This window comes from Candida parapsilosis, contig 005809, assembly GCF_000182765.1.
Source record: "Candida parapsilosis strain CDC317 annotated contig 005809".
Lineage (NCBI taxonomy): Eukaryota > Fungi > Ascomycota > Pichiomycetes > Serinales > Debaryomycetaceae > Lodderomyces > Lodderomyces parapsilosis.
Genome location: NW_023503281.1, coordinates 289,824 through 313,301, shown reverse-complemented (window position 1 = coordinate 313,301; position 23,478 = coordinate 289,824). Strand labels below are relative to the sequence as shown.

The 23,478-nt window shown below is 38.6% G+C and overlaps 16 protein-coding genes across 16 annotated transcripts; 8 read left to right on the top strand and 8 right to left on the bottom strand. All coding sequences in view use genetic code 12, as the record gives it.

Annotated features, from left to right (window-relative positions):
• Window positions 1–442: 442 nt before the first annotated feature.
• MCU1 (Mcu1p) lies at window positions 443–1,177 on the bottom strand (the record flags this gene model as incomplete). The annotated part of the gene is made up of 1 exon (XM_036809021.1): window positions 443–1,177. The coding sequence occupies one exon, from the start codon at window positions 1,175–1,177 to the stop codon at window positions 443–445; it is 735 nt and encodes a 244-aa protein (XP_036665700.1).
• A 126-nt stretch (window positions 1,178–1,303) lies between these two features.
• GUP1 (O-acyltransferase) lies at window positions 1,304–2,977 on the top strand (the record flags this gene model as incomplete). The annotated part of the gene is made up of 1 exon (XM_036809020.1): window positions 1,304–2,977. The coding sequence occupies one exon, from the start codon at window positions 1,304–1,306 to the stop codon at window positions 2,975–2,977; it is 1,674 nt and encodes a 557-aa protein (XP_036665699.1).
• A 179-nt stretch (window positions 2,978–3,156) lies between these two features.
• CPAR2_201700 (uncharacterized protein) lies at window positions 3,157–3,546 on the top strand (the record flags this gene model as incomplete). The annotated part of the gene is made up of 1 exon (XM_036809019.1): window positions 3,157–3,546. One exon carries the CDS (start codon window positions 3,157–3,159, stop codon window positions 3,544–3,546), a length of 390 nt encoding a protein of 129 aa, XP_036665698.1.
• A 198-nt stretch (window positions 3,547–3,744) lies between these two features.
• On the bottom strand, window positions 3,745–4,215 carry CPAR2_201690 (E2 ubiquitin-conjugating protein; the record flags this gene model as incomplete). Its single annotated transcript, XM_036809018.1, has 2 exons — window positions 3,745–4,147; window positions 4,205–4,215. 2 exons carry the CDS (start codon window positions 4,213–4,215, stop codon window positions 3,745–3,747), a joined length of 414 nt encoding a protein of 137 aa, XP_036665697.1.
• A 230-nt stretch (window positions 4,216–4,445) lies between these two features.
• On the top strand, window positions 4,446–6,479 carry CPAR2_201680 (coiled-coil domain-containing protein; the record flags this gene model as incomplete). Its single annotated transcript, XM_036809017.1, has 1 exon — window positions 4,446–6,479. One exon carries the CDS (start codon window positions 4,446–4,448, stop codon window positions 6,477–6,479), a length of 2,034 nt encoding a protein of 677 aa, XP_036665696.1.
• A 7-nt stretch (window positions 6,480–6,486) lies between these two features.
• CPAR2_201670 (U4/U6-U5 snRNP complex subunit) lies at window positions 6,487–9,108 on the bottom strand (the record flags this gene model as incomplete). The annotated part of the gene is made up of 1 exon (XM_036809016.1): window positions 6,487–9,108. The coding sequence occupies one exon, from the start codon at window positions 9,106–9,108 to the stop codon at window positions 6,487–6,489; it is 2,622 nt and encodes an 873-aa protein (XP_036665695.1).
• A 168-nt stretch (window positions 9,109–9,276) lies between these two features.
• CPAR2_201660 (ribosome biosynthesis protein) lies at window positions 9,277–10,803 on the top strand (the record flags this gene model as incomplete). The annotated part of the gene is made up of 1 exon (XM_036809015.1): window positions 9,277–10,803. The coding sequence occupies one exon, from the start codon at window positions 9,277–9,279 to the stop codon at window positions 10,801–10,803; it is 1,527 nt and encodes a 508-aa protein (XP_036665694.1).
• Window positions 10,804–10,847: 44 nt separating this feature from the next.
• CPAR2_201650 (uncharacterized protein) lies at window positions 10,848–11,420 on the bottom strand (the record flags this gene model as incomplete). Its single annotated transcript, XM_036809014.1, has 1 exon — window positions 10,848–11,420. One exon carries the CDS (start codon window positions 11,418–11,420, stop codon window positions 10,848–10,850), a length of 573 nt encoding a protein of 190 aa, XP_036665693.1.
• Window positions 11,421–11,534: 114 nt separating this feature from the next.
• CPAR2_201640 (uncharacterized protein) lies at window positions 11,535–12,242 on the top strand (the record flags this gene model as incomplete). The annotated part of the gene is made up of 1 exon (XM_036809013.1): window positions 11,535–12,242. One exon carries the CDS (start codon window positions 11,535–11,537, stop codon window positions 12,240–12,242), a length of 708 nt encoding a protein of 235 aa, XP_036665692.1.
• Window positions 12,243–12,297: 55 nt separating this feature from the next.
• On the bottom strand, window positions 12,298–13,899 carry AGM1 (phosphoacetylglucosamine mutase; the record flags this gene model as incomplete). The annotated part of the gene is made up of 1 exon (XM_036809011.1): window positions 12,298–13,899. One exon carries the CDS (start codon window positions 13,897–13,899, stop codon window positions 12,298–12,300), a length of 1,602 nt encoding a protein of 533 aa, XP_036665691.1.
• A 132-nt stretch (window positions 13,900–14,031) lies between these two features.
• CPAR2_201620 (uncharacterized protein) lies at window positions 14,032–14,484 on the top strand (the record flags this gene model as incomplete). Its single annotated transcript, XM_036809010.1, has 1 exon — window positions 14,032–14,484. The coding sequence occupies one exon, from the start codon at window positions 14,032–14,034 to the stop codon at window positions 14,482–14,484; it is 453 nt and encodes a 150-aa protein (XP_036665690.1).
• Window positions 14,485–14,502: 18 nt separating this feature from the next.
• On the bottom strand, window positions 14,503–16,560 carry KAR9 (Kar9p; the record flags this gene model as incomplete). The annotated part of the gene is made up of 1 exon (XM_036809009.1): window positions 14,503–16,560. The coding sequence occupies one exon, from the start codon at window positions 16,558–16,560 to the stop codon at window positions 14,503–14,505; it is 2,058 nt and encodes a 685-aa protein (XP_036665689.1).
• A 399-nt stretch (window positions 16,561–16,959) lies between these two features.
• DIM1 (putative dimethyladenosine transferase) lies at window positions 16,960–17,940 on the top strand (the record flags this gene model as incomplete). The annotated part of the gene is made up of 1 exon (XM_036809008.1): window positions 16,960–17,940. One exon carries the CDS (start codon window positions 16,960–16,962, stop codon window positions 17,938–17,940), a length of 981 nt encoding a protein of 326 aa, XP_036665688.1.
• Window positions 17,941–17,993: 53 nt separating this feature from the next.
• Window positions 17,994–19,919, bottom strand: CPAR2_201590 (uncharacterized protein; the record flags this gene model as incomplete). Its single annotated transcript, XM_036809007.1, has 1 exon — window positions 17,994–19,919. The coding sequence occupies one exon, from the start codon at window positions 19,917–19,919 to the stop codon at window positions 17,994–17,996; it is 1,926 nt and encodes a 641-aa protein (XP_036665687.1).
• A 90-nt stretch (window positions 19,920–20,009) lies between these two features.
• Window positions 20,010–20,369, top strand: DAD1 (Dad1p; the record flags this gene model as incomplete). The annotated part of the gene is made up of 1 exon (XM_036809006.1): window positions 20,010–20,369. The coding sequence occupies one exon, from the start codon at window positions 20,010–20,012 to the stop codon at window positions 20,367–20,369; it is 360 nt and encodes a 119-aa protein (XP_036665686.1).
• Window positions 20,370–20,657: 288 nt separating this feature from the next.
• ACT1 (actin) lies at window positions 20,658–22,386 on the bottom strand (the record flags this gene model as incomplete). Its single annotated transcript, XM_036809005.1, has 2 exons — window positions 20,658–21,778; window positions 22,377–22,386. The coding sequence occupies 2 exons, from the start codon at window positions 22,384–22,386 to the stop codon at window positions 20,658–20,660; spliced, it is 1,131 nt and encodes a 376-aa protein (XP_036665685.1).
• Between the last annotated feature and the right edge of the window lie 1,092 nt (window positions 22,387–23,478).

Sequence of the window (23,478 nt, the reverse complement as noted above, 5' to 3'; positions counted from 1 at the left end):
TCAAACTCTTGCCAAAGGAATGGTGCTGCCAGAAAAAAAAGTAAACGAGTGTGGTGATAGTATATAAATCGTAAACGGAATTTTGCGAAAACGGTGGTGATGCTTGATGGTACCGTTTATCAGCCAATACCAATGGGATGCAACTCAGTTTCTGGCTTATTTCTAATGTTATGTTGTTGGCTCTAAAATGCCCATTTGCTGCGGTACGATGAAATTGCTAAACGACAAAACTGCAAACTAAAAACAGAAACCAAAAACTGCAAAACAATCACTAGACACGTCCAAACAATATTTTGACAGTGGAGCTACCAAAAATTATGGAAATCTACTAAGACAAGTAATCATCATACACGACAGATTGAAGCATGATTGGCGATTGATATCGGAAACAATCTTTGCTTTTCAGTGTATTTTCATTACATTTACACAGATGCTCTATACATTAGAAGATACCAAACCATTTTTTCGACTTCTTTGACTCTTTAGTCAACTCTTTTGCATATTGGCGATGCATATCCAACTCTCGCAACATTTGCTCTTCCTTCTCCTGTTGTATCCTTTCAGCTTCAAGAAGATGTCTCTCACTAGGTCTGTTGAGAACAAACTCACCTTCCTGTGTCTTTCTCAAATCGTCAGGTATGTACTGAGCATCCTTAACACTATGCAATACAGTATATCCTAGTTTTGGATAATGCAAGTCATCGTATTCTTGTTCACTTAATCCACCCAAAATCCTCTCTTTCAACCACAACTGACTGCGGTAAAAATCGCTAAATACATTATCTCTCCCTTCATTCCATCTGTAGAAAAAAGTGAAATAGAAAATAACCGATCCTCCAATCAATGTCCCAAACCATCTTGAGCCCAAATGTAGCTTCTTGTTAGTGTCAACACGACGTAAAACTTTGTACTGATTTGGGTATAAATCAGACATTGGTCTTGCAGTATAGTTTAGTCTCTCCATTGTTTCATTCACTTTTTGATATTGAGTTGGCTGTTTAGGAATCGATGAGAATCCCTGTGGTTGTTGACCAGGTATTTGAAATTCTGAAGGATACCCTTCGGGCGGACGAATATCCATGGGATCATAGGGGTTGTAAGGCGCTTTTGGAGGTACCCAACCTTTTGGATTCGGCCTTCTTGATGGCTCTTCATGATCTTCGTGGTGATTTGACATACTTTTGAGACGGCTACCTCTATAGATGAGGTTTCAATGTACCTTTCTCTCCCTGAAAAAAAGATTACCAAAAGATTTGTTCTCGTTGGATACAATAACCTAATCATCCACAAGAACCAATTATACATGTCCATTGCAAACACCTTGAAAGAGTTTTTCTCTTTGAGTGCTCTAGATTCCAGACTTGACCCTACAAGGAGTAAAGACAAACATCAACAGACTATTAAGAAAGGAGCAAAGCCTTCAAGATGGGGTAGCCTTGAATTCAAGTTTTACTACATTATATTCATCATAGCTGTGCCATTGATGTTCAAGGCAGCAATGGATGCCTCAAATGAAACCAATCCAAATTATCCCCGATTCGAACGGTTGTTGAGTAAAGGATGGATACTAGGTAGAAAAGTGGACAATTCAGACCAACAATATCGTTTTTTTCGAGACAATTTACTACTTCTAGGCTTGTTGGGGGTGATACATGTTACACTAAGAAAAGTTTTGACTCCACTATTGTCAATACGGAAGAGAACTTATTTTGACTTGGTGTTTGGAATTGTGTTTTTGATGGGAGCTCATGGGGTAAATGTAATCAAAATTTGCTTTCACTTGGGGCTTAATTATATCATTGGAAGATACATTACAGACAAAAAAGTAGCTATTTGGGCAACATGGATATATGGAGTGTCTACATTGTTCCTAAATGATTGGTATGGAATGCACAAGTATGGAATCCCGTTGTTGGATCTGAGCTTCAAAGGGATTATAGAGCGTTGGGATGTCTTCTACAATTTCAGCTTGCTTCGAATGATATCTTACAATCTTGATTACATTGAAAGAGAACATGCTTTGAGGAAGCCTGATGCGAAGGGTGGTTCATTGATTGATCTCAATGACCGTGAAAGACTCACAGCTCCATTGCCAATAGAAGACTATAAAGTTTTCAATTATCTTGCATATGTGTTGTACACACCATTATTTATAGCTGGGCCTATTTTGACATTTAACGACTATATGTATCAATCAAATTACCAACAAGCTGCATCAGTGAGAGACAAGAAACGTATATTTATATACTTTCTTCGATTCGTCTTTTGTTTGCTAGTGATGGAATTCGTTTTGCATTTTATGTACGTGGTTGCTGTATCAAAAACAAAAGCTTGGGATGGTGATACTCCTTTCCAAATCTCAATGTTGGGTCTTTTCAATCTAAACATAATCTGGTTGAAACTTCTAATACCATGGAGATTATTTCGACTTTGGAGTTTGTTGGATGGCATTGATCCTCCGGAGAACATGATTCGGTGTATGGATAACAACTTTTCAGCGCTTGCATTTTGGAGAGCATGGCATAGGTCGTTCAACAGATGGGTTATTAGATACATATACGTCCCCATGGGTGGGGGTGGAAGCTATCGTCTTTTAAATAGCTTATTGGTGTTTAGCTTTGTTGCAATTTGGCATGATATTGAATTGAGGTTGCTTATGTGGGGCTGGTTGATTGTTTTGTTTTTGATTCCGGAGCTTGTTGCCAGTATGGTGTTTAAAAAATACGATCAGCAGTGGTGGTATCGATATTTATGTGGGTTGGGCGCAGTGGTCAATATATGGATGATGATGATTGCAAACCTCGTTGGATTCTGTCTTGGCAAGGATGGAACCATACAGTTGATTTGTGAGATGTTTAAGTCTGTACTGGGTGTAACGTTTTTCATCGTTTCTTCGTTTACATTGTTTGTTGGATCTCAAGTGATGTTTGAATTGAGAGAGGGCGAGAAAAGATCAGGCATTGATGTGAGATGCTAAAGGGTTGCATAAGGTTTATTTATTAGAAAGTACAATGGTAATGGCTGAGTGGGCTCGTACATGGTATTAGTAGACTTCTTCTTTCTCTTTTGTGAATTTTGATGTGGGTGGTAGCACACTTTGCGAAATAGTCAACTGTCTCTAAGATTCACCTTCACTCCATCAATAGTAGCAAATACATGGCACCCCCTGTTCCGGTCTATTCTGCTGGAGACATACGGCAACAATATAAGGAGCAGCTTGAAAATCTAGCAAAGTACAAGTGCCATCTCAAATCGCTAACGCAACATGAGTGTACCTTCAAAGCTGGTACAGATGCAACTCTGCCTCAAATCATATGTCTACCTTTCAAAAGACTATTCCAACGATGTTTGATACCAACTGTTGAACAAAAAGATGGGAAAAAACATAGATCTGAAAAGTGGATCAATATTGAAGTTACCAAAGAGTCGACGAATCAGGATTTGTTGGATGAGAAGTCAAAATATTACAATTATGTTCAAGACTTTTTAGCTGCGGAACGGGAGTTCAGAGATTTGATGGAGAAGGAAGCAGAACAGAGTGATTGATAACAGAGTGGTTTGGACGAAAAAGTGATGTACCTACATAGGCCCCGGTGCATGTGAAAGCGCATTCTTGTCTCATCAAGCGATATATTCAAATATACAATATATAATTTCACATTATATGTGCTGTTCTAGTTGACGCTGATTCAAAAAAAGGTTAGAATCTATGAGTAGTCGTCTGTTTTGGATCCCATCACATACTCAATAAGTGGAGCCTTCGCTTGGTTGTGGTAATTTCTTGTTATTTGGTGATGCCATGCTTTTTCTCAACTCTAACAACACAGTCTCCATGGTGTACGATCTCTTCCAATTCTTCAAAGTGTCAAACTCAGACACAAGGACATTCCCGTTTGAATCTACGCATGGTAAGTTGATTTTGCTAATGAATTGAACTTTTGGTGGCTTATCAGGGTAATTCTCATCACATATAATGTTTAAGGAGTATATCCTGTTTTCGTGATTAGAGTGTGGCGGGCCAATGATAGTGCCGTTCCAATACGTCATTGTTATATCATCTTGGTTCGTCAATCCATACGAAATGGACTCTGCACCTAAACCTTTCTCACCTTTCTCTAATTCCTCCAATAATTTAAAGTTTCTTGGACTGGAAAAATTCAGTTAGTATTGACTTCCTTTGCGTTTGTTGATTGATTATACTTACATTTTGGACATGCTCTAACTATATTCTATGTTTGGTGTAATTTAACAGTGTAATAGGGATGTGTCTGATTTCAATTGTGGTTAAAACTGATTTCGAAAAAATAGTGTGTGACAAATCTTATGTTAATGTCGTGATTTATAAGAGCTTGTCGTAACTGTTTTTACGACATCTTTGGAACACTTTGAAAAAAGATGTTTATAACCCAGGAATACACCCACCCTTTTGATAAATTACTTACCCAATGACCAATCCAACCTCCTCGCCATTCATTGAGTCACCATCGATTCTGAACAGTATATTAAAGGGCCACGCTGCTGACACATCCAATCTAGATTCCAAGATATACATCTCCAAACTTGAATTTCAAATTGAATCTTTCAAAACTGAAAAAGAGCTATGGGCAAAAGAGAAGCAGACGATTGTGTCGAGATATGAGGATAGTATCAAGTTGAAGAATGAGGAAATTGAAGAGTTGAAGCTTAACATGGATTTCATGTATAAGGAGAATGAGCAGTTGGGGTCCAAGTTTGATAATTCAAACGATGTCTCCAAAGCACAGTTGAATGAGTTGAATCAGAAGTACAAGGAATTGAAATCGCGGAATAACAAGTTGGAGTCAGACTATCGTAGTTTAATTGATAAAAACGACAGGTTAATTAGAAAACACAAACAAGTGACTGCCGATTGGAACACACAAATCAAGGTTAATGACGAGTTAAGTAACGAGTTGCAGATACGAGATCAATCAATACAAACTTTGGAAGCTTCAAATCAGGAAGTAGTTGATAAATTAGAACAATACACCAAGCTATTCAAGAATGATGAATCGTTATACAAGAACAATCAAATACTAATGAGTAAGAATACCAGTTTACAAAAAACCAATAACCAATTGCAATTAAAGATTGATCAACTTCTACAAAAGCAGACGTCTATTGAATTATTGAAACAAAAAATAATGAGCTTGACAAGAAGTCAAGATCAGCTAGAGGAACTCAAGTGTAAGTATCAAAAGTTGGAAGTAGAGAAGCTTGAAATCGAAGCCAAATACAATGAATACTTCTCTGCCTTAGAGAGGACTATTGTTGATGATGACAATGATGGAAATTACGACCCTGAGGATTTAGATGTAACCAAATCGCTAAAAGTCCAAAATTTCATAGATAAATTTAGGGAGCTACAAGCACAAAATCTAGCGTTAAAAGAAAAGTACGATGCCAAGACCATTGAAACGACTGAGTTGAAACAGGAGCTAGAGGATGTTTCGAGGTCGATCGAGGAAGAGTATTTACCATTGATTGAAAAGGGTCAAGCAAGAAATGAAATTTTGTCAAAAAGAATAGCCGAGTTGGAACGGGAGAAATTATTGTTCGCTGCTGAAATTGAACACTTGAGAAAACTGTTAAAGGATTTGGAAGAGATTTTGAATTCCAGAGATGATTCAGAGCATGAAAACAAGACGATGCAACAATACATTACAAATTTGGAAAACTTGGTTGATCAATATAAACGAAAATTGGATGAACAGAACAAAAAAGTGACAGTTGCAAACCCACAAATTGGTGAAAAGAGACAGCGGTCCGAAGATAAAACATTTCGTCACACAGCCACACAGTTGGAGAAGGAGAATATGCAGTTGTTGTCAACCATCAAGAATTTGGAGCTTCTAAATTCGGAGTTGAGACTGAAATTAGAATCATTGGAGACTATTTCACAGAAGCAAGAGACCGTCAAAATTCTAGAGTTGAGGAGTAATTTACTTTCGAAGGATCAATTTGTGAAGCGTGCAACACTTGATGCATTACGAAAAGAAAATGAAGCTTTAATTGATAAATACGTAAATCATCGGCCTGACACTGATTTAATACCAAAGGCTTTATTTGCAAGACAAGAAGATGATAAAGCGGCATTACAGTCGCAAGTGGATACATTGACTAAAAGAATCAGCCGGTTGCGAGATGTTTATACACAGAAATCAAGAGACATCCTAATCACAATATCTAGATATTTTGGATACTCAATCGAATTTTTGCCTAGTACCATTCGGCCAGATGAGCTTTCATCTCGATTGAAATTGTCGTCAAAGCTCATTCCCAAAGATAAAAATTCGTATCTCATACTTGACATTGAAAACAAATCATTGAAAGCTTTTGGTGATTATGAATTCAAATCCCTTTGTGAAGAATTGGCTAATGAATGGGTTTCAAAAAACCAGTTTCCTTGTATGTTGAGTGCATTGAATCTTAAGCTATATGAGATTGCAAATTCATCATAGACTGTGCTCAGAGCTTTAATAATTTTGTGGATACCAATTCCAAAATCTCTTCTTGTGACAATCGATAATTTTTTGGATCCTTTTGCACCTTTTTGAATGTAGATCCTGTAGTAATATTATCGTATTTGGCGCTGAAGTCTCTTAAAAATACGGACATGCTCTCATCATTGCCATTTTGTTTCCAATATGTGTATAGCCAAGACCACGCGTCTCCGTTTGTAGAATCCGCACTCAAACTTCTTTCAAACCAGGACTTTGCTTTAACAAATTTCCCATCTTTCCAAAATAAGACCCCCAAGTATAGCAAAATTTGCGGGGAATTGTTTGTCTTTTCTAACGCATTAACAAATTCAGGTTTACGAAGCGACATTTTGGGTATAAGGGAAAGGTGTTGATACCAAACATTCGCATTGGAAGGGAATTGCTTCAAGTTCTTGCTAACCAAATTGATTGTTGCCTTCATATTCTTTTGACGTTTTTCAAGCTCAACACGTGCCACTGCGATATCAACTGAATTAGAGATCGCTAACGAAGCTGTATCTAAAACAGACCTTGCTTTAATGAGAACACCCGATTGTTCCTCAATCAAAGAATAAATGATCCACAAGTTTGTACATTGAGGGCATTTTTTGACCGATATTGCGGCAGCATCCCTCGCTGACTTGAGATCCTTCACATCTTCCATGAGTATCTGAATGTGTTGCAAATGAAGCTTCCAATTAACAGGGAAAAAATTCAACGCTTGGTTTGACATTGATAAAGCCCTCTCCGAAGATTCCCTCTTGCATCGTAAAATGTGAATATATTTGTACCAAAATTTAACATTCCTGGTTGGTTCATTCTCGATGATACTTTCCGCAATAGATCCGGCTTTGTCAATACTTCCAGAGTTGAATTCGAGTTTAATCATTGCAAGTTTGATTGAATCATCGTCAAATTTACTATTGGCATGATGTAAAATTTCGCGAGCCTTTTCGACATTGTCAGCAACTTTCCATGCATCTTTGGCATACATCAAGTATAATGGTATCGAGTCGGGACTTTTTGCAACGGCCATTGAGTAATATCGTAGCAATGATTCAGAATCCATATACTTTCTAACCATGAGCATAAGGCTGTGCCAAATGGTGTCATCACCGATGTCCAACCCAACTAAATAGGCTATTATGCAACGCATATTGACTTCATGACCACCCTTGCCTTGATCTTCTGCTTCGATAAGCAATTCCTCTAGACTTGGGTCCAGAGATTTCAAAAAGCTCGATACAATCTCCTTACTTGTTTTGGGAAAACCTTCCTCTGTTGCTTTCGTGGCAATGTCAAACCACTCTGACTTTGATACTTTCGGGTTTTCAATCACTGCTCGATCAGTCAACTTACGAATTTTTTCTTTAGGAATATCAGGGTTTTCTCGCTCCTCCAATTTGCAAGCGGCAATCCATACTTTTACATCACCATGTAGATTCTTTCGTGCTTTATTCAAGTACTTTTTGGCGTCTTCATATGACGATATATTCACCAAAGCTATCCAAAATTCCCACGTTTTGGGACAAAGATCAACGGCTTTTGCTAACAACTTTCGAACAACATCTTCATCATCTTCTAGGGCAATTAGTAGCTTCCAAAATCTATCATCCCGAGGAAAATTCTCCAATGCTTTCATAATCATTCTCTTTTTAAATTTATTCTCCACTTCCATTTCAATTGCTTTCATCCACAAGTCGACCGAGTCTTTGCAGTACTTTAATCCTTCTTTCACAATAGCTTTGGCGTATTCGGTATCATTCATATTGAGTCTGGCACTTTCTAACCAAACCTCTTCAGCGCCAGGGATAACCTTACACCCCTGCGAAATCAATTCTCTTGCCTTATTGAAGTTCTTCCCTTGCTCCTCTAATCTTGCAGATTGTATCCAAGAGCTTGGCTTGTACGGTTCTGTTTTCCGTAGCGATGAAAGAACTAAACGACCTTTCTTTAGATCAGCAAATTTTGCGTCCATCTCAGCACCAGTTGAACTCAAAATAGATTCGTCTATTACTGTGGTACCATTCACACTCTTTCCTGTGGAGAGTCTGTCCAATTGAGCAGTTAGATAATTTTCCTTTTCGGTTTTAGTCATAGAGTCATTCAGCCACATCCTGGCTCCTTTCGCTAGGATCAGATCCGGAGCAGTATAAAATCTCTGCAGCTGTTGCTCTAGTATACGCAGTCTCTTATTTTTTCTTGTCATATCTCCAGCTTCGGGTAGCAGTAGCCATTCTTCCTCTGTTAATGAGGTCAAATCCCGTTTAAGGTCTGAAAATTGTGATTTTTTGTCTAGCTCAACATCGGTTGGAACTTTAACAACCTTGTGCTGCTTTCTACGAGACTTTAATCTGTTTTCTATCTCTTTAAAAATTTGATCAGCTTCTTCATCCTCCTCGTCTTTTTTCGATTGGGTGGACACCAACAATCCAGTCTCGTTATACTCTTGGTTTGTATTATCATAATCATTGTCGTCGATGTCATCTTGCGTATTCTTGTTAGAAGCGACTTTGATAGTACTGAATCCAACAGCTCCTCTACCCACACCTGCAATATACCCAGGTGGGGGTTCTTGGTCTAAAAATGCGTACTTGTTATTGCTCATGGAGTCAATGGGTACAAGGCTATTTGTTATAGTTCTTGTCTATTTTCATTTTCTATTTTTTGTGTAACTAACTTCTCTGTTTTCCTCATCACAGAGAACGGTTGATGATTTTTTTTTTTTTTCAAAGTTACATCCCACCTCTTCTCACGATCACCAATTAAGCACATTATGTCAAAAAGAGCGGCTGATGAGAACCTCAATGGTTCAAACAACGCAAGTTCACTCAAAGCATCCGAAAATGCGCTTCCTGTCTCCGTGCAAAATGATGCATCAGTCGATGATATGGACGTTGGAGAATTTGAAGACCCATACGGAGACGATTTTGAGAGCGACGAGGAAATCATCGAACTAGATGAACAAGAAGATGAAGAAATGGATGAAGAAACTGCAAATAAGAAAATTGAAGAGCTTGAAAAAAAAGAGCAAGAACAGCAACAAGAGCCAGAATCAGAGATTTATTTACCTCACAAGTCAAAACCTTTGGGTCCTGATGAAGTCTTGGAAGCAGACCCTACTGTTTATGAGATGTTGCATAATGTCAACTTGCCATGGCCATGTTTAACCGTGGACATATTGCCAGACAATTTGGGGAACGAAAGACGTACATACCCAGCCACTGTATACTTGGCAACAGCCACTCAAGCAGCTAAAGCTAAGGATAATGAACTAATAGCCATGAAAGCGTCAAGCTTGGTAAAAACGTTGGTGAAAGACGACAACGAAGATGACGAAGATGACGATGAAGATGACGATATGGACTCTGACCCTATTTTAGACACCGATACAACCCCTTTGAAACACACAACCAATAGAATCAGAGTCAACCCACACTCACAACAAACAGGGGAATATCTCACGGCAACAATGTCGGAAAATGGTGACGTGTACATTTTTGATTTGGCATCTCAATTCAAGGCATTTGACACCCCTGGATTTGTCATTCCTAAATCGTCCAAGAGACCAATCCACACTATCCGTGCTCATGGAAATGTAGAAGGATATGGATTGGACTGGTCTCCATTGATTAGTACTGGAGCTTTATTAACGGGGGATGTCAGTGGAAGAGTACATTTGACAACAAGAACGTCATCAAGTTGGGTCACAGACAAAACTCCATTCTTTTCTTCCCAATCATCGATAGAAGATATACAATGGTCAACTGGTGAGAACACTGTTTTCTCAACTGCGGGATGCGATGGGTATGTGAGAATTTGGGATACTAGATCTAAAAAGCACAAGCCTGCATTATCTGTAAAAGCTTCAGATTCCGACATCAATGTCATTTCATGGTGTTCCAAGATTAACCACTTGCTAGCGTCCGGGCACGATGATGGTACTTGGAGCGTTTGGGATTTGAGGAATTTCACGCAACCAAACCCTTCACCAGTGGCAAACTACGATTTCCATAAATCCCCCATCACTTCGATTTCTTTCAACCCCTTGGATGAGTCAATCATTGCTGTTAGTTCCGAGGACAACACTGTTACTTTGTGGGACTTGGCAGTGGAAGCAGATGATGAAGAAATCTCACAACAGAGAAGAGAGCTCAAAGAGTTGCACGATATACCACCTCAGTTGTTGTTTGTACATTGGCAAAAGGATGTAAAAGATGTTAGGTGGCACCAACAAATTCCTGGTTGCTTGGTTTCAACCGGAGGTGAAGGACTAAACATTTGGAAAACCATATCTGTTTAGAGTACATTCTCAGTATACAGTGTTTCAGAACAAATCGAAATGGATCAATATCTATGTAGTGCTTGTTTTTCCCTCTCCATTTTATCCATTTGTTGCGATATTTTGGTGAACCGTTGGTCAATTCGTAGCCAAAAGTCATTCATCTCCACAACATATTGTACGTACTTTTCACACACAATCATGCTCTTGAGGACCAACATTATGTAATATTTATAAATTTCCCTGATCTGTTGATTATGCTGAGCGTTCATCTGTGATAGCTTAGCAACACGCGTCTCATTTATACGTGAGTTGATATCATTGATGATTGAATTGGGCTCCATGTTGACGATTTCCACCATATCACGGTGATTATCCATGATGTCGTCATAATGTATGAGAAGATCCTCCTCTTTTATCAGATCAGATAACGTATTTTCTCCATCTGTCTGTCGATCAATGTGGTATTTATTTGCAAGTGAAATCAATGTTTTGAGTTCAGGATGATTCTTTAGTAAATGCTGAAACTGGGATTTCAAGTTGGCCAATTGTGATACTAATGCCTCCACCTTTGCATTGCTAAGAAGGTATTCAAGGTGGGCCACTCTTTGAGATAGATTGGAGATTGCGTAGTCCATTCTCACTAGGTTGCCGGAAAGAGACCCAAAATGCGTATTTTGTTCCACGCAATAGTGTAAACAAAACTGAAAAATTAGAAGCCGTGACAATCTATAGCAAACCCTATATAGTCCATGGTTCCTATACCGTCACCTCCAAACCAAGATATTGGTATATTCCATCCGAAAGTTATCGCACTTTCATTAGGCATAACGGCCACTGCATATTTTTCTTACAGATTTTACAGGCGATTTCTCAAACCTGTACGTTCAATTTTGGACCTCACTCCAGAAAGACTCGAGTACAACTACAAGTTATACGGTTATGTTACACGAGTAGGTGACGGTGACAATTTTCGTTTTTTCCATACCCCAGCAGGAATTTTTGGCGGTTGGGGATGGCTCAAATCGGTGCCCAAGAACAACAAGATCTTAAAGAATGAAACATTGATGATTCGATTGTGTGGTGTTGATGCCCCAGAACGAGCGCATTTTGGCAAACCAGCACAGCCATATAGTGAAGATGCGTTACACTGGTTGCGATCTTATATTTTGGGAAGGTATGTGACCGTTACGCCGTATCTGGTGGATCAATACAAGAGAATCGTTGGTAGGTGTCAGGTATGGAAATGGACGGGTAAAAAAGACGTCTCTGCTGAGATGTTGAAGCATGGTATGGCAATAGTTTACGAAGGGAAAGTTGGTGCAGAGTTTGGGGATAACGAAGACTGGTATAAGCGACTAGAGAAACGAGCCAGGCGTCTTAGACGCGGTGTTTGGGCATTAGGCTCAAAAATGTTGACCCCTGGAGATTATAAAAAGGCCTACTACCGAGGTGAATAACTTGGTAATACATGTTTTTGCATCTACTTTCCCATCTACTCTAAAGTCTCTTGCTTCATTTTAATAAATCAGCAACTGCCTTGGACAATGACTCCACGTCCTCTTTTGTTTTTGCTTCTGCATACACACGAACAGCATCTTCAGTACCAGAAGCTCTGACAAATGATCTTCCTTGTGGGTACTTTGCAACCAAGTCATCAATTTTGTTTTGTAACCCTTCTGGCTCAACCAATGTCCTTTCAGCATTTGTGGTTTTGAAAATTGTTCTATCTGGAACAACCACCTTAATTAACTTGTTGGGCAAATCAGTGTACGCTTTATTCCATCTCTCGGGAGTTAAATTGAGATAATGCAAGATTATCAACACTACCAATAGATCGGAAATGGCGTCTCCAACAGTTTGATTAATCAATTGACTAAAATTTTGAAGAACTTTGAGTGCCACTTCTTCCTTTGGTGAGCTGGACTTGTAATCAAGAATCTTTTGTTCAGCTTCTCTTTTGAAAACAACAGTACCATGACCATTTGCTTCAAAGTAAACGCCGATATCGAATTTTTCAGCTTCGTGGTGCAAATGTTTGACCCCAGTTGGTGTGCAACGAACTGGCAATCTCAAAACATCCTCAACGTATTTTGTTGAAGATCCATTGGCATAAGCAGTTTGTACAACACCGATATCAAGCTTTAATCTACTTGCATCAAAATCCTTAAAAATTTGTTGTAAAAATAAGGCAATCAAAGTGGAAATCTTATCACCATCAAGAAGAACAAATGCATCGTTTGAGTCTTTGTAGTAACAGATTAATCTATCAGCATCACCATCAAAAGAGGCGTATAACTTGTTTGACACTGGTTGCACATTTTTAGGTAATTTCTGATTAGTTTTGACAAAATCAGCACCACATTCGTAGTTTAACAAATCCGGCTTTTCGTAATCTCCATTGACAATTGTAAAACTAACTTCATCGGAAAGATACTTTTTCAATAAGGTGTCTATTTTGGGTGCACCCACACCATTTGCCGCGTCAATCGTGATATCAATCTCGTCACTATCCTTTGATAACCTATATATTTGTCTGAATGAACTTGCCAACTTTTTATAATACCCTTCTTCATTCCTTTCACCAAAACTAGGCTCATTGAATGTTCTAGTAATGTAGTGTAGTTCAGGTGTCGTCAATAATCCAAAGTCTTCATACTTCGTGTTTGGGACACTTTTGAATCCATCAATAGTGGCTCTATTTAGCGCTGGACTGCTTTCTCTTGAGTCTCTGGCAATAACAACACTACTTTCGCTGTCCAAGTCAATTCCTAACTCTTTGGCCAAATCTCTAATAGCGTTTGTCAAGTCTTGTGCTGCTGAATTGGCCAATCGGCACGCATATGTTTCCCATTTGCTTTCCAACATGCTACCCATTGGGTCCACCACTTTAACACCATTATCTTGTGGTGGGTTATGAGAAGCTGTAATCATAACGCCAACAGTTTTACCTCCAAGACTTTTCGATCTTAATGAAGCAAGAATACCCACGGTGTAATTGACATAGTCTAAATACTTGGCGTTCATACGAAATCCAGCGGTCCCATATGTAAATGTGATCCCTTCAGGTTTATGGTGCTCGATGATGTGTTCACCAACTAGCTTCTCAAGTGACATTGCAATTGTGTTGGGGAGAAAGATTCAACGTCGTGATTCAAAGATCTGAATCAATTCAAAGAAAATTTGAAAGATTCTAAATTTAGAAAATCCAACGATTGATGATACTAGCCGAGCACCAAACTACACTATATGTTCAAAAGATTTAAATCTACTAAACCCCCATCTTTTCACAAACAAGGTGGGTCAACTGTTAGGATTCAGTCACCACAGCTGCATCTTAAAAACTCAAAGCCAAAGGAATCCCCATTTGTTCAAGAGCTTGTGCTCACAGGAAGACCTAACTGGGAAAAAGCCCCACCACAATTGAAACAACGGTACAAAGGTATATTTCTTGTTCTTTTGTCAGTCCCAATTATATTCATCACTAGTTTTGAAATGTACCAAAGACTTGAAGGGCAGTCAACTAAAAAGATTCAGCAAGGTGAAAAACTACCAAATGGAGTCAACAGAGATTTTGATGAGGTTGAAAAGTACAAGGTGGAGAAGGAATCAGTAATGTACAAACTATTTGGCAAAGATTTCTTTTTAGATGGATTTACAAGCAAAACTATGAAAGTTGATAATGATGACAAAAAGAGGTGATTTTGCGTTAGCTAAAATTTATTTCCATATCGGTCGGCTTTCGTGGAGAGACTTGAGCAAGTTTTCATCGTCAAATCGTGATCCCAAGGAAGATGATGGTCGCTCAGGCGATGTGCAATTGTAACTTAGCCTTCGAGAATAAGTCAAATTTGGAATCGTCGCTTCATTTAGTAAAGAATTTGGTCTGCCAATCACAGTAGCGGTTGAACTTGCTCGCGATCGGCTTATATAAAATGGGTCACTGTGGTCTTTAATCGAAGGAGGTGAAATATCAAAACCATTGGTAATCGTGCGGTTACTATGTTGGCTAATTCCTTTGTAAGGTGATTGAAAAACAGGATGAGTAACGTCAATTTCGGGAATCTTGGTAAAACCTCCCCTTTTAGTTATTTTAGGATACCCCAATTCAATATAGTTTGAAACAATGCGTGGTAATTTTGATGCCGGACGTGCACTTGAGTTTAAAATGTTGTTTGTATAACTATCAAAATCAAATGAAACAACCTTTTGTCTCTGTTGCGTTTTCAATTTTACAGGGCCATTGAGCACCGGAGTCTTTACCAACGTTTCCTCTTCATCCTCTCGATCGTGTAAGTTCAACCCTTCAAAAACTTGGATGAGACTACCCTTTAAATCCTTTCCCTTCGGTTTCTCCTCAGTCAAGAAGTCCTTGACGCGATCCTTTTTTGTGACGCTCAAGGGCATCGTAACGGATTCAACATCAACATTGAAATCAATTCCCATACCGTTACTCATCGGACGATCAAACGCATCATTGTATGACTCCTTCGATACTGTACGAAATTGGCGCAACCCTGTACTTTTAGGTGCAGATTCCTTCTTTCGTTCAAACTTTATCTCACGGGCATCCAGATCAGCTTTAGCTCGTAAAATCAAGTCATTTACTTCCATCCATTTTGGGTGCAACTTTTTATTAAAAGTTTGCGGGATTTCCCTATCCGTGGTGATTCCTTCAGTAATTGCACTCTCGATTATATTCATCGAGTTTGAACACACTTTATATCTGGAGCCAATATCCTCACTAATCGTCGAGTTTCCATCTGTACTAGTAGTATCAGAAAATGCCAAAACGTCAATCAATTCATTACATTCTTTTTCAATTTGCTTAATCAAGTACAAGAAAATTTCATTCCACTTGCAATCAATATTTTCCCGCTTCAAAAGCTTGAATTGTTTTTCCAAATATCTCCACTTATCCAACATCAACTCGTAACTCGAAAGCACATGCTCACGAGGGACTTTGAAAGAGCTCAGCAGACAGATTGTATTGAACTCCTCAATCTTCGATGGAACAATATCAAGTGATATACGTAGTGGAAGAATCTTCTTTTCCACATCCAAAAATTCATCATAAAGATCCTGATCTAAATCATTGAAAGTTGGAAGTCGAACCGACTTTACTGAAATTGCCGTGCTGGTGAATTCATTAATCTTCATTTTGGAAACAATTTCATTCAAGTTGAATTGTGGTAATACCCTTTTCGGGCTTGACAACTTGTGCTCTTTCATCTTGATCACCAGTTTGGTACATTCATCTATCTCAGCGGTTAATGATTTAATGACTGACTCCATTAACTCATGATAATTTGTCGAGACATCCAAATTCTTTTTTAAGACAATCAGGGATTTCTTAACATCCAATAAAACATCACTAACTTCTTCGAACTTTCTAATAAGTCCCTGACTAATGTTCGTTGACGAATCAGCCGACTCAATCCTCAATAAAAGCCGCGAAATAATCGAATCAATGCTATCCATATCTCGAAATAAACTTTGTAATGCATGTTTACCTTCATAAAACCAATCTAAAATGTTACTCGCATGTCTTGATACTTCTTTAATATTGTTAAACGCGATGATCAAATCATTGAGGTATAGATCAATATCATCCAATACTTTACTAATCTTGAACAAGTCGCGGTGCAGTAGTGAACTGGAGTTTGAGCTTTTGGGTTGTGAAATGTTGACTAGCTCTTCAAGAAACGAAAAAGTTGGTGTTGATGATAGTAAATGTGATAGACTGAGTTGAGGACTCCTAGCTACGTGTGGAACCATATTAGCATTGTTAAAACGGAGTATAGGAGTGAAAAGAAAGTTTGATGTGGGAATGTATTTGTTATAAATGTGATCTCAAGAAATTGGACAAATGCAAATGTTTCCGTGATAAAAATGTCTATGCCCTCTATAATGCTTTATAGTCTCCTAGAACAGGGTCAATGTTTGTAACCCGATGATTGTCAAATTTGTAATGGTAACAAGGGGAATATCAAAATAAATTCCGAAATGTAAAACAAAAACAAAACAGGTGATGTCGCAACATCATGTTTTGTGACACATAAGCACGACACTACACAAAAAGAAGTTATCCATCTCTTCTTCTTCTCACCAAAGATTCTTCATTTCCATGAGATGAGATCAAACTTTTGAAAGCTCAACGACCTAGTAATCACAACAATGGGCAAAGCACCAAATAAGAAGTTTACAACAAAACCAAACCCAACTGGAAATACAGTTGCCGCTGACAAGCATCTCAATAGTGTCTTTAAATTCAACACCAATTTAGGTCAACATATTCTCAAAAATCCCCAAATAGCTCAAGGAATTGTTGACAAGGCCCAAATCAAACCTAGTGACATTGTATTGGAAGTCGGTCCCGGTACCGGTAACTTGACAGTACGAATTCTTGAACAAGCACGTAAAGTAATTGCCGTGGAAATGGATCCAAGAATGGGTGCTGAATTAACCAAAAGAGTGCATGGGACACCACAGGAAAAGAAATTGGAGATATTATTGGGTGATTTTATCAAAACCGATTTGCCTTATTTTGATGTGTGTATATCAAACACGCCATATCAAATTTCATCACCATTAGTGTTTAAATTACTCAATCAACCTCGCCCACCTCGGGTATCGATCCTCATGTTTCAGCGAGAATTCGCCATGAGACTAGTTGCAAGACCTGGTGATGAACTATATTGTCGATTATCGGCAAATGTTCAAATGTGGGCCAATGTGACCCATATTATGAAAGTAGGTAAAAACAATTTCCGACCACCACCACAAGTTGAATCGAGTGTTGTTAGGATAGAAGTGAAGAATCCTCGACCCAATATCGATTTCAATGAATGGGATGGATTATTAAGGATCGTGTTTGTGAGAAAAAATAAGACTATTGCCGCTGGGTTCAAATCGCTGAATATAATTGATATTTTGGAAAAGAATTACAAGACATGGTTGGCGACAACTGGTCAGGAAAATGATGGAGATGCAATGGTTGTTGATAATAGAGCTGATTTGAAAAACTTGATAAAGGAGAAAATCACTAAAGTGTTAACAGAAACGGGGTTCTCAGATCAAAGAGCCGGTAAAATGGATCAAACGGATTTCTTGAAACTATTGTACGCTTTCCATCAAGTTGGTCTACACTTTGCTTAGGAAACCATTCATTGTCTATTATTGAAATATACAGAGATTTGTGCGTGTGTGTGTTACCTTCTCTTTGTTGTCTTTGAAGTATCCTTTTCAACCACTTCACCAACACCACCCATCTCTTCTAAATTATCCTCGGCAACAGATACCGATTGTCTTCTTTCCCAATACCTATCTTCACATAACTCAAATGCAATCTTTTTCAAATACTTTCCACGTGCTTCTCGATGACTGGAGATGGACCATTCCAAAAATGCAGCTCCAGATCTAACATAGAATGCGCGTAGCGATTCGAATGGTTTGGGGTGAGGTAACCATGGTCTTGGATCTGGGAATTCTTCCTCCTCTTCTTCTGAAGATGACTCGTCTTCATCCTCATTCTCTTCGGCATCCATCGCCTCCTCTTCTTCTTCATTGTCGCGCTCACCTTCATCCATCACCTCATCTTCATCGTCAAAATCATCTTCTTCTTCATCCCCATCTTCCGATTCCTCGGCTGCCTTCTCTAGCTCTGATAAATCTTCCCAAAACACCTTAACTCCATCCAATTTGCCCAAATCAATGGCATAAAAAGAATCAAGACTAAACTCTTGTTCTCCACGTTCAAAAACACCACCAAATATGTAGAAAACATCATCAACGACACATGTGGTGGCATTGAAACGTGGATGTGGTAATTGGTTCATGATTGGGTACTCAACTACATCCTTTTTCTCCTTCTCCTCCTCCTCTGCTTCTTGTTTTTTCTCTTCTGCATCCTTCATCTTGTCCAACGCGGCTACATTGTCTTCGTCCTCATCATCATCATTCAAGTTGGATTTAGCCAAGATGGAATTCAAAATATCTTCTAGATCCTCATCTCTTGACTTTTCCTTCACTGTCTCCTTCTTTTTCCTCTGTGGTCTCAAACTTAAATTGTACCACCTGTTACTATCAATTTGATAACTGTACAATTGATTGTAAAATTCTGACTCCAATTGCTCTTCACTCTCATCAAAATCATAGACACCACCAAATAAGATACCTCTATTCTTGTGATAAACTAATGAACAACCAACACGAGGCAGAGGTAAAACCCCTTGCCTTTTCCTCCGTTCAAATCTTATTCCCTTTGGATCACTCTTCATTTTCAAAATCCAACAATCACTTAAAACTTTACCCTTTTGCAAACCTTTACCAGCTTTGACTTTAGTGTACCCACCATATAATACAGCACCATCAGCACATGGGATGAACGAGTGGCCCGATCTGGCATCGGGAATTGGATGATTCGGTGGAAACTCAACTTGTTGCCATTTGAATTCAGTAACATCAAACACCCAAACATCATTTAGGTATGTTGTCATGGTACCCAAATCACGGAATCCACCATGAAGAATGATAAAATTCTTCCAAACGGCTAATCGATGTCCTGATCGAGCAGATGGTGCTCTTTTTGTATCGACTTTTTGCCATTCTTTCGTATCGGCATCCAAGATCCAAGTATCTCCATAATGATAAAACGTTGATTGTTTGGGCGACGAAAATTCACCACCAAACATTAGAATAATCCCTGATGGATGGGCACACATAGCATGTGACGATCGAGGTAATGGAGCATTCTTGGAAGTGTATTTCCTCCAGGTATCATTATCGATTGAGTACGTAAACAAATCGTTGTGGAAATGAGATGTTTTCCCATCACTTGATTCACCACCAAATAGAATGATTTCTCGTTTATTGTGTAATGGAGAAGCAACCATAGTAGGATTTAATCTCCTATGTGGATGGTGCTTACATACTTCGATTTTCACTTCAGTAAATTCTTCTTGTTCCTTGGCATAATTGGCCAATATCGTATCGATATCCTCATCTTCTTCTTCTTCATCGCCTTGCTTCTTTGCCAATTTCTTGTTTTTGATTTCGGCTTTGGACAAGTTTTTCTTCTGCTTTTCAGCGGCACGAGCCTTTTTGGCCTCTTTTGATTTCTTATCTTTCTTAGCCATGGCTGGTATATTGTTTGCCCTATGTTTCTGGTTGCAAAGAACGATGGAAGCAAAAAAAAGTCCGTTTCGAAATGAAAAAAAGGGTTGAAGATGAACGCGACACAGAAATCAATCCACAAACCATCAACAAAAACACTCTCACATCTACTATACCAAATCCCCATCCACCCAATGTCGTCCACAAACAACGACTACTTTAATAAACAAAGAGATCTACTAATTCAAGAGATAACAAACAACTTGACCGAAGTTTACACCAACTTGGAAACTTTGAATCGATCATTGAGCGAAAGTATACAAATTGGCAAAGAATTTGATGATGTTGGTAGATTGTGGCGTACTTTCTATGATGGAATGAACAAATTGAAAGAGGAAACTAGTATTGCGGGTAACGCAAGTCAGGATGAAGAACAAAGAGATGTGAGACGGGCTGAGCCACGATCTGAGTAAAGTTTATATACTTTAAATATAATCTGGAAATCAACGTTTTAAGAGATGGTAAACACACGTTCCGTAGTCTCATTGTCATTCTACTCCCTCTTCATTCACCTTCGCAAGAGTACCAGAGTTCTTTCACAATCTTTTCATTACAAAAGCAAAATACTACTTTTTTAGGCGGCTATAAAGTTTATTTTTGGCAATGAGGATAACAAAAAAAAAGGTAACAACACAACAATTTGATTTATACGATGATAAAAAACACCGAAGAAATAATTACATTCAACCAGTAGTAGTAGCTTAGAAACATTTGTGGTGAACAATTGATGGTCCAGATTCGTCGTACTCTTGTTTTGAGATCCACATTTGTTGGAAAGTAGACAATGAAGCCAAGATGGAACCACCAATCCAGACAGAGTATTTTCTTTCTGGTGGAGCAATAATCTTAACCTTCATTGATGATGGAGCCAAAGCAGTGATTTCCTTTTGCATACGTTCAGCAATACCTGGGAACATGGTAGTACCACCAGACATGACAATGTTACCGTACAATTCCTTTCTGACATCCAAGTCACACTTCATGATAGAGTTGAAAGTAGTTTGGTCAATACCAGCAGCTTCCAAACCTAAATCAGCTGGACGGAACAAAGCTTCTGGAGCTCTGAATCTTTCGTTACCAATGGTGATGACTTGACCATCTGGCAATTCGTATGATTTTTCAATAGCAGATGATTGTGATGAGGTTTGCATTTCTTGTTCAAAGTCCAAAGCAACATAACACAATTTCTCCTTGATGTCTCTAACAATTTCTCTTTCAGCAGTAGTGGAGAAACCGTAACCACGTTCGGACAAAATCTTCATCAAGTAGTCAGTCAAATCTCTACCAGCCAAATCGATTCTCAAAATACCGTGTGGCAATGAGAAACCGGCATAAATTGGAACAACGTGAGTGACACCATCACCTGAATCCAAAACAATACCAGTTGTTCTACCAGAAGAGTACAATGACAAGACAGCTTGGATAGAAACGTAGAAAGCTGGAACGTTAAAAGTTTCAAACATGATTTGAGTCATCTTTTCTCTGTTTGACTTTGGATTCATTGGAGCTTCAGTCAACAAAACTGGGTGTTCTTCTGGAGCAACTCTCAATTCATTGTAAAAAGTGTGATGCCAGATTTTTTCCATATCATCCCAGTTGGAAACGATACCGTGTTCAATTGGGTATCTCAAGGTCAAGATACCTCTCTTTGATTGGGCTTCGTCACCAACATATGAATCCTTTTGACCCATACCAACCATGATACCTTGATGTCTTGGTCTACCAACAATTGATGGGAAGACAGCTCTTGGTGCGTCATCACCAGCAAAACCGGCTTTACACATACCAGAACCGTTATCGATAACTAAAGCAGCAACTTCTTCTATAAAAATGGTGTTAGTATTAAGCTCTTGTTTGATTGCATGATTGTTTAGTGGAAAAAGATGCCCTGTTGTTTTTTTTGGTTCAGCAACTTGCAACATTGTTGAGGTCGAATGTCGAACAAAGAAAAAAAAAAAAAGCTTTGAAAATACGTCCAAATCAGAACAAATGAGATCGAGATAACAAAGTGAAAACAAATTGACCCCAAATCGAGGTAGCCACAAGATTGTTATCAATATCATAGTATGTGTGCTGGGTGTGTGAAAGACAATCACTTGGCAATTGACTTGCTTGAGCAATCTGGTGATTGATTGCCATTGCATAGTTGTAGTGACAAATAATCAAAGGTTCGACATTGATTGCTATAAGACAAAGTTAACGAATCAATCATTGTGACTGTCCCTAAAATCACTGATTTGGTATAGTCTGTACTACTCGTTCAAACCTTGTTCGCCCTCTCTGTTGCTAGTTGAAACCTCAAAACAATGAACAAGACTATCTTGATCCGACAAAAACCCAATCTTCTAGATTTCCACTGATCAATCAATCTCAGATCGACTGATTTGATTGTAGTGCTTTATTAAGTTAAATATACATACCACCGTCCATTTTGTATATATGATTGATCTATTAATGCTTGATATAATACAAGTTGTGATTACCAAAAAGAAAGATGGTAGAATGAGAATGAATTTTTAAAGTGAGAATTGAGTGAGAATTGAAACTGAAAAAAAAAAAAAAATTAAAAAATTGGTTCGTTGGCAAAAGACGACGACGACGACGATAGGAGAGAGAGAGAGAGAGACTTATGTTTTGTTTTTGAGTAACAAAAAATCAAAATAATAATAATTGTCCATTGGTACACGAACATCAGAGCTAATCAATAGGAGAAGATAGGATGTCATACCTTTTTCCAACCAATGATTGCAACTAATGTAATCCGTGAGGGAGCACAGATACAATCCTCTTTTCTATAGAGGTAGTATATTGACTTGCTGTACCACCATTGCGAGCTGTGTATGAAAATTCTTTGCATTTGTGTACCTAGCAATAGAACAAAAATTCGCGTTATCAAAAGCGTTTGCTTACGTCAAGAGTTGGACGGTCTTCGTTCCACACTACAGATAAGTGTACAACTGGAGTCACACTACTAATCTCAATGCGTTGAAACACTCGCTTGGAGACATGAGTGACCCGTCTGCGCAATCTTTGCGCCACCCTTCTTGTAGAATGACTCTTTGCTCAACTAATTTTGAGCCAAGTACACTACCTATGAGATCTGGAATCGGACTTGCATTAAAAGTCATGAACAAAAAAAGATTTATTACACAGGCTGTGCTAGGAAAACGGCCACATATGCTCTTTGACTGAACCTTACATCTGATAGTGTAGGTAGGTAATTTCAGTTATGAGAAATGTTGATTGCATCATCTACGTGTTGCATAGCCAGTTTTTTTTTTCAAGAACAACCTCGGCTTATGGGGGTATGTCTCTCGTCTACAAATACGAAAGTAGAGGGTGGCGGTAAATGTTGAGTACGTAGAGTGTGGTGATTATTGGGTCTAGAGCGAAAAAAGCTTCTCTTTAAATAATTTACACGAAGAGTTTAATGTCGATTCAAATGTGTTTGTCTCCCTGAGTTCCACTATTGTTGGAGAGTTGCAAAATCGGCAATAGCGGCGGAGATCAAAATCAGTGACA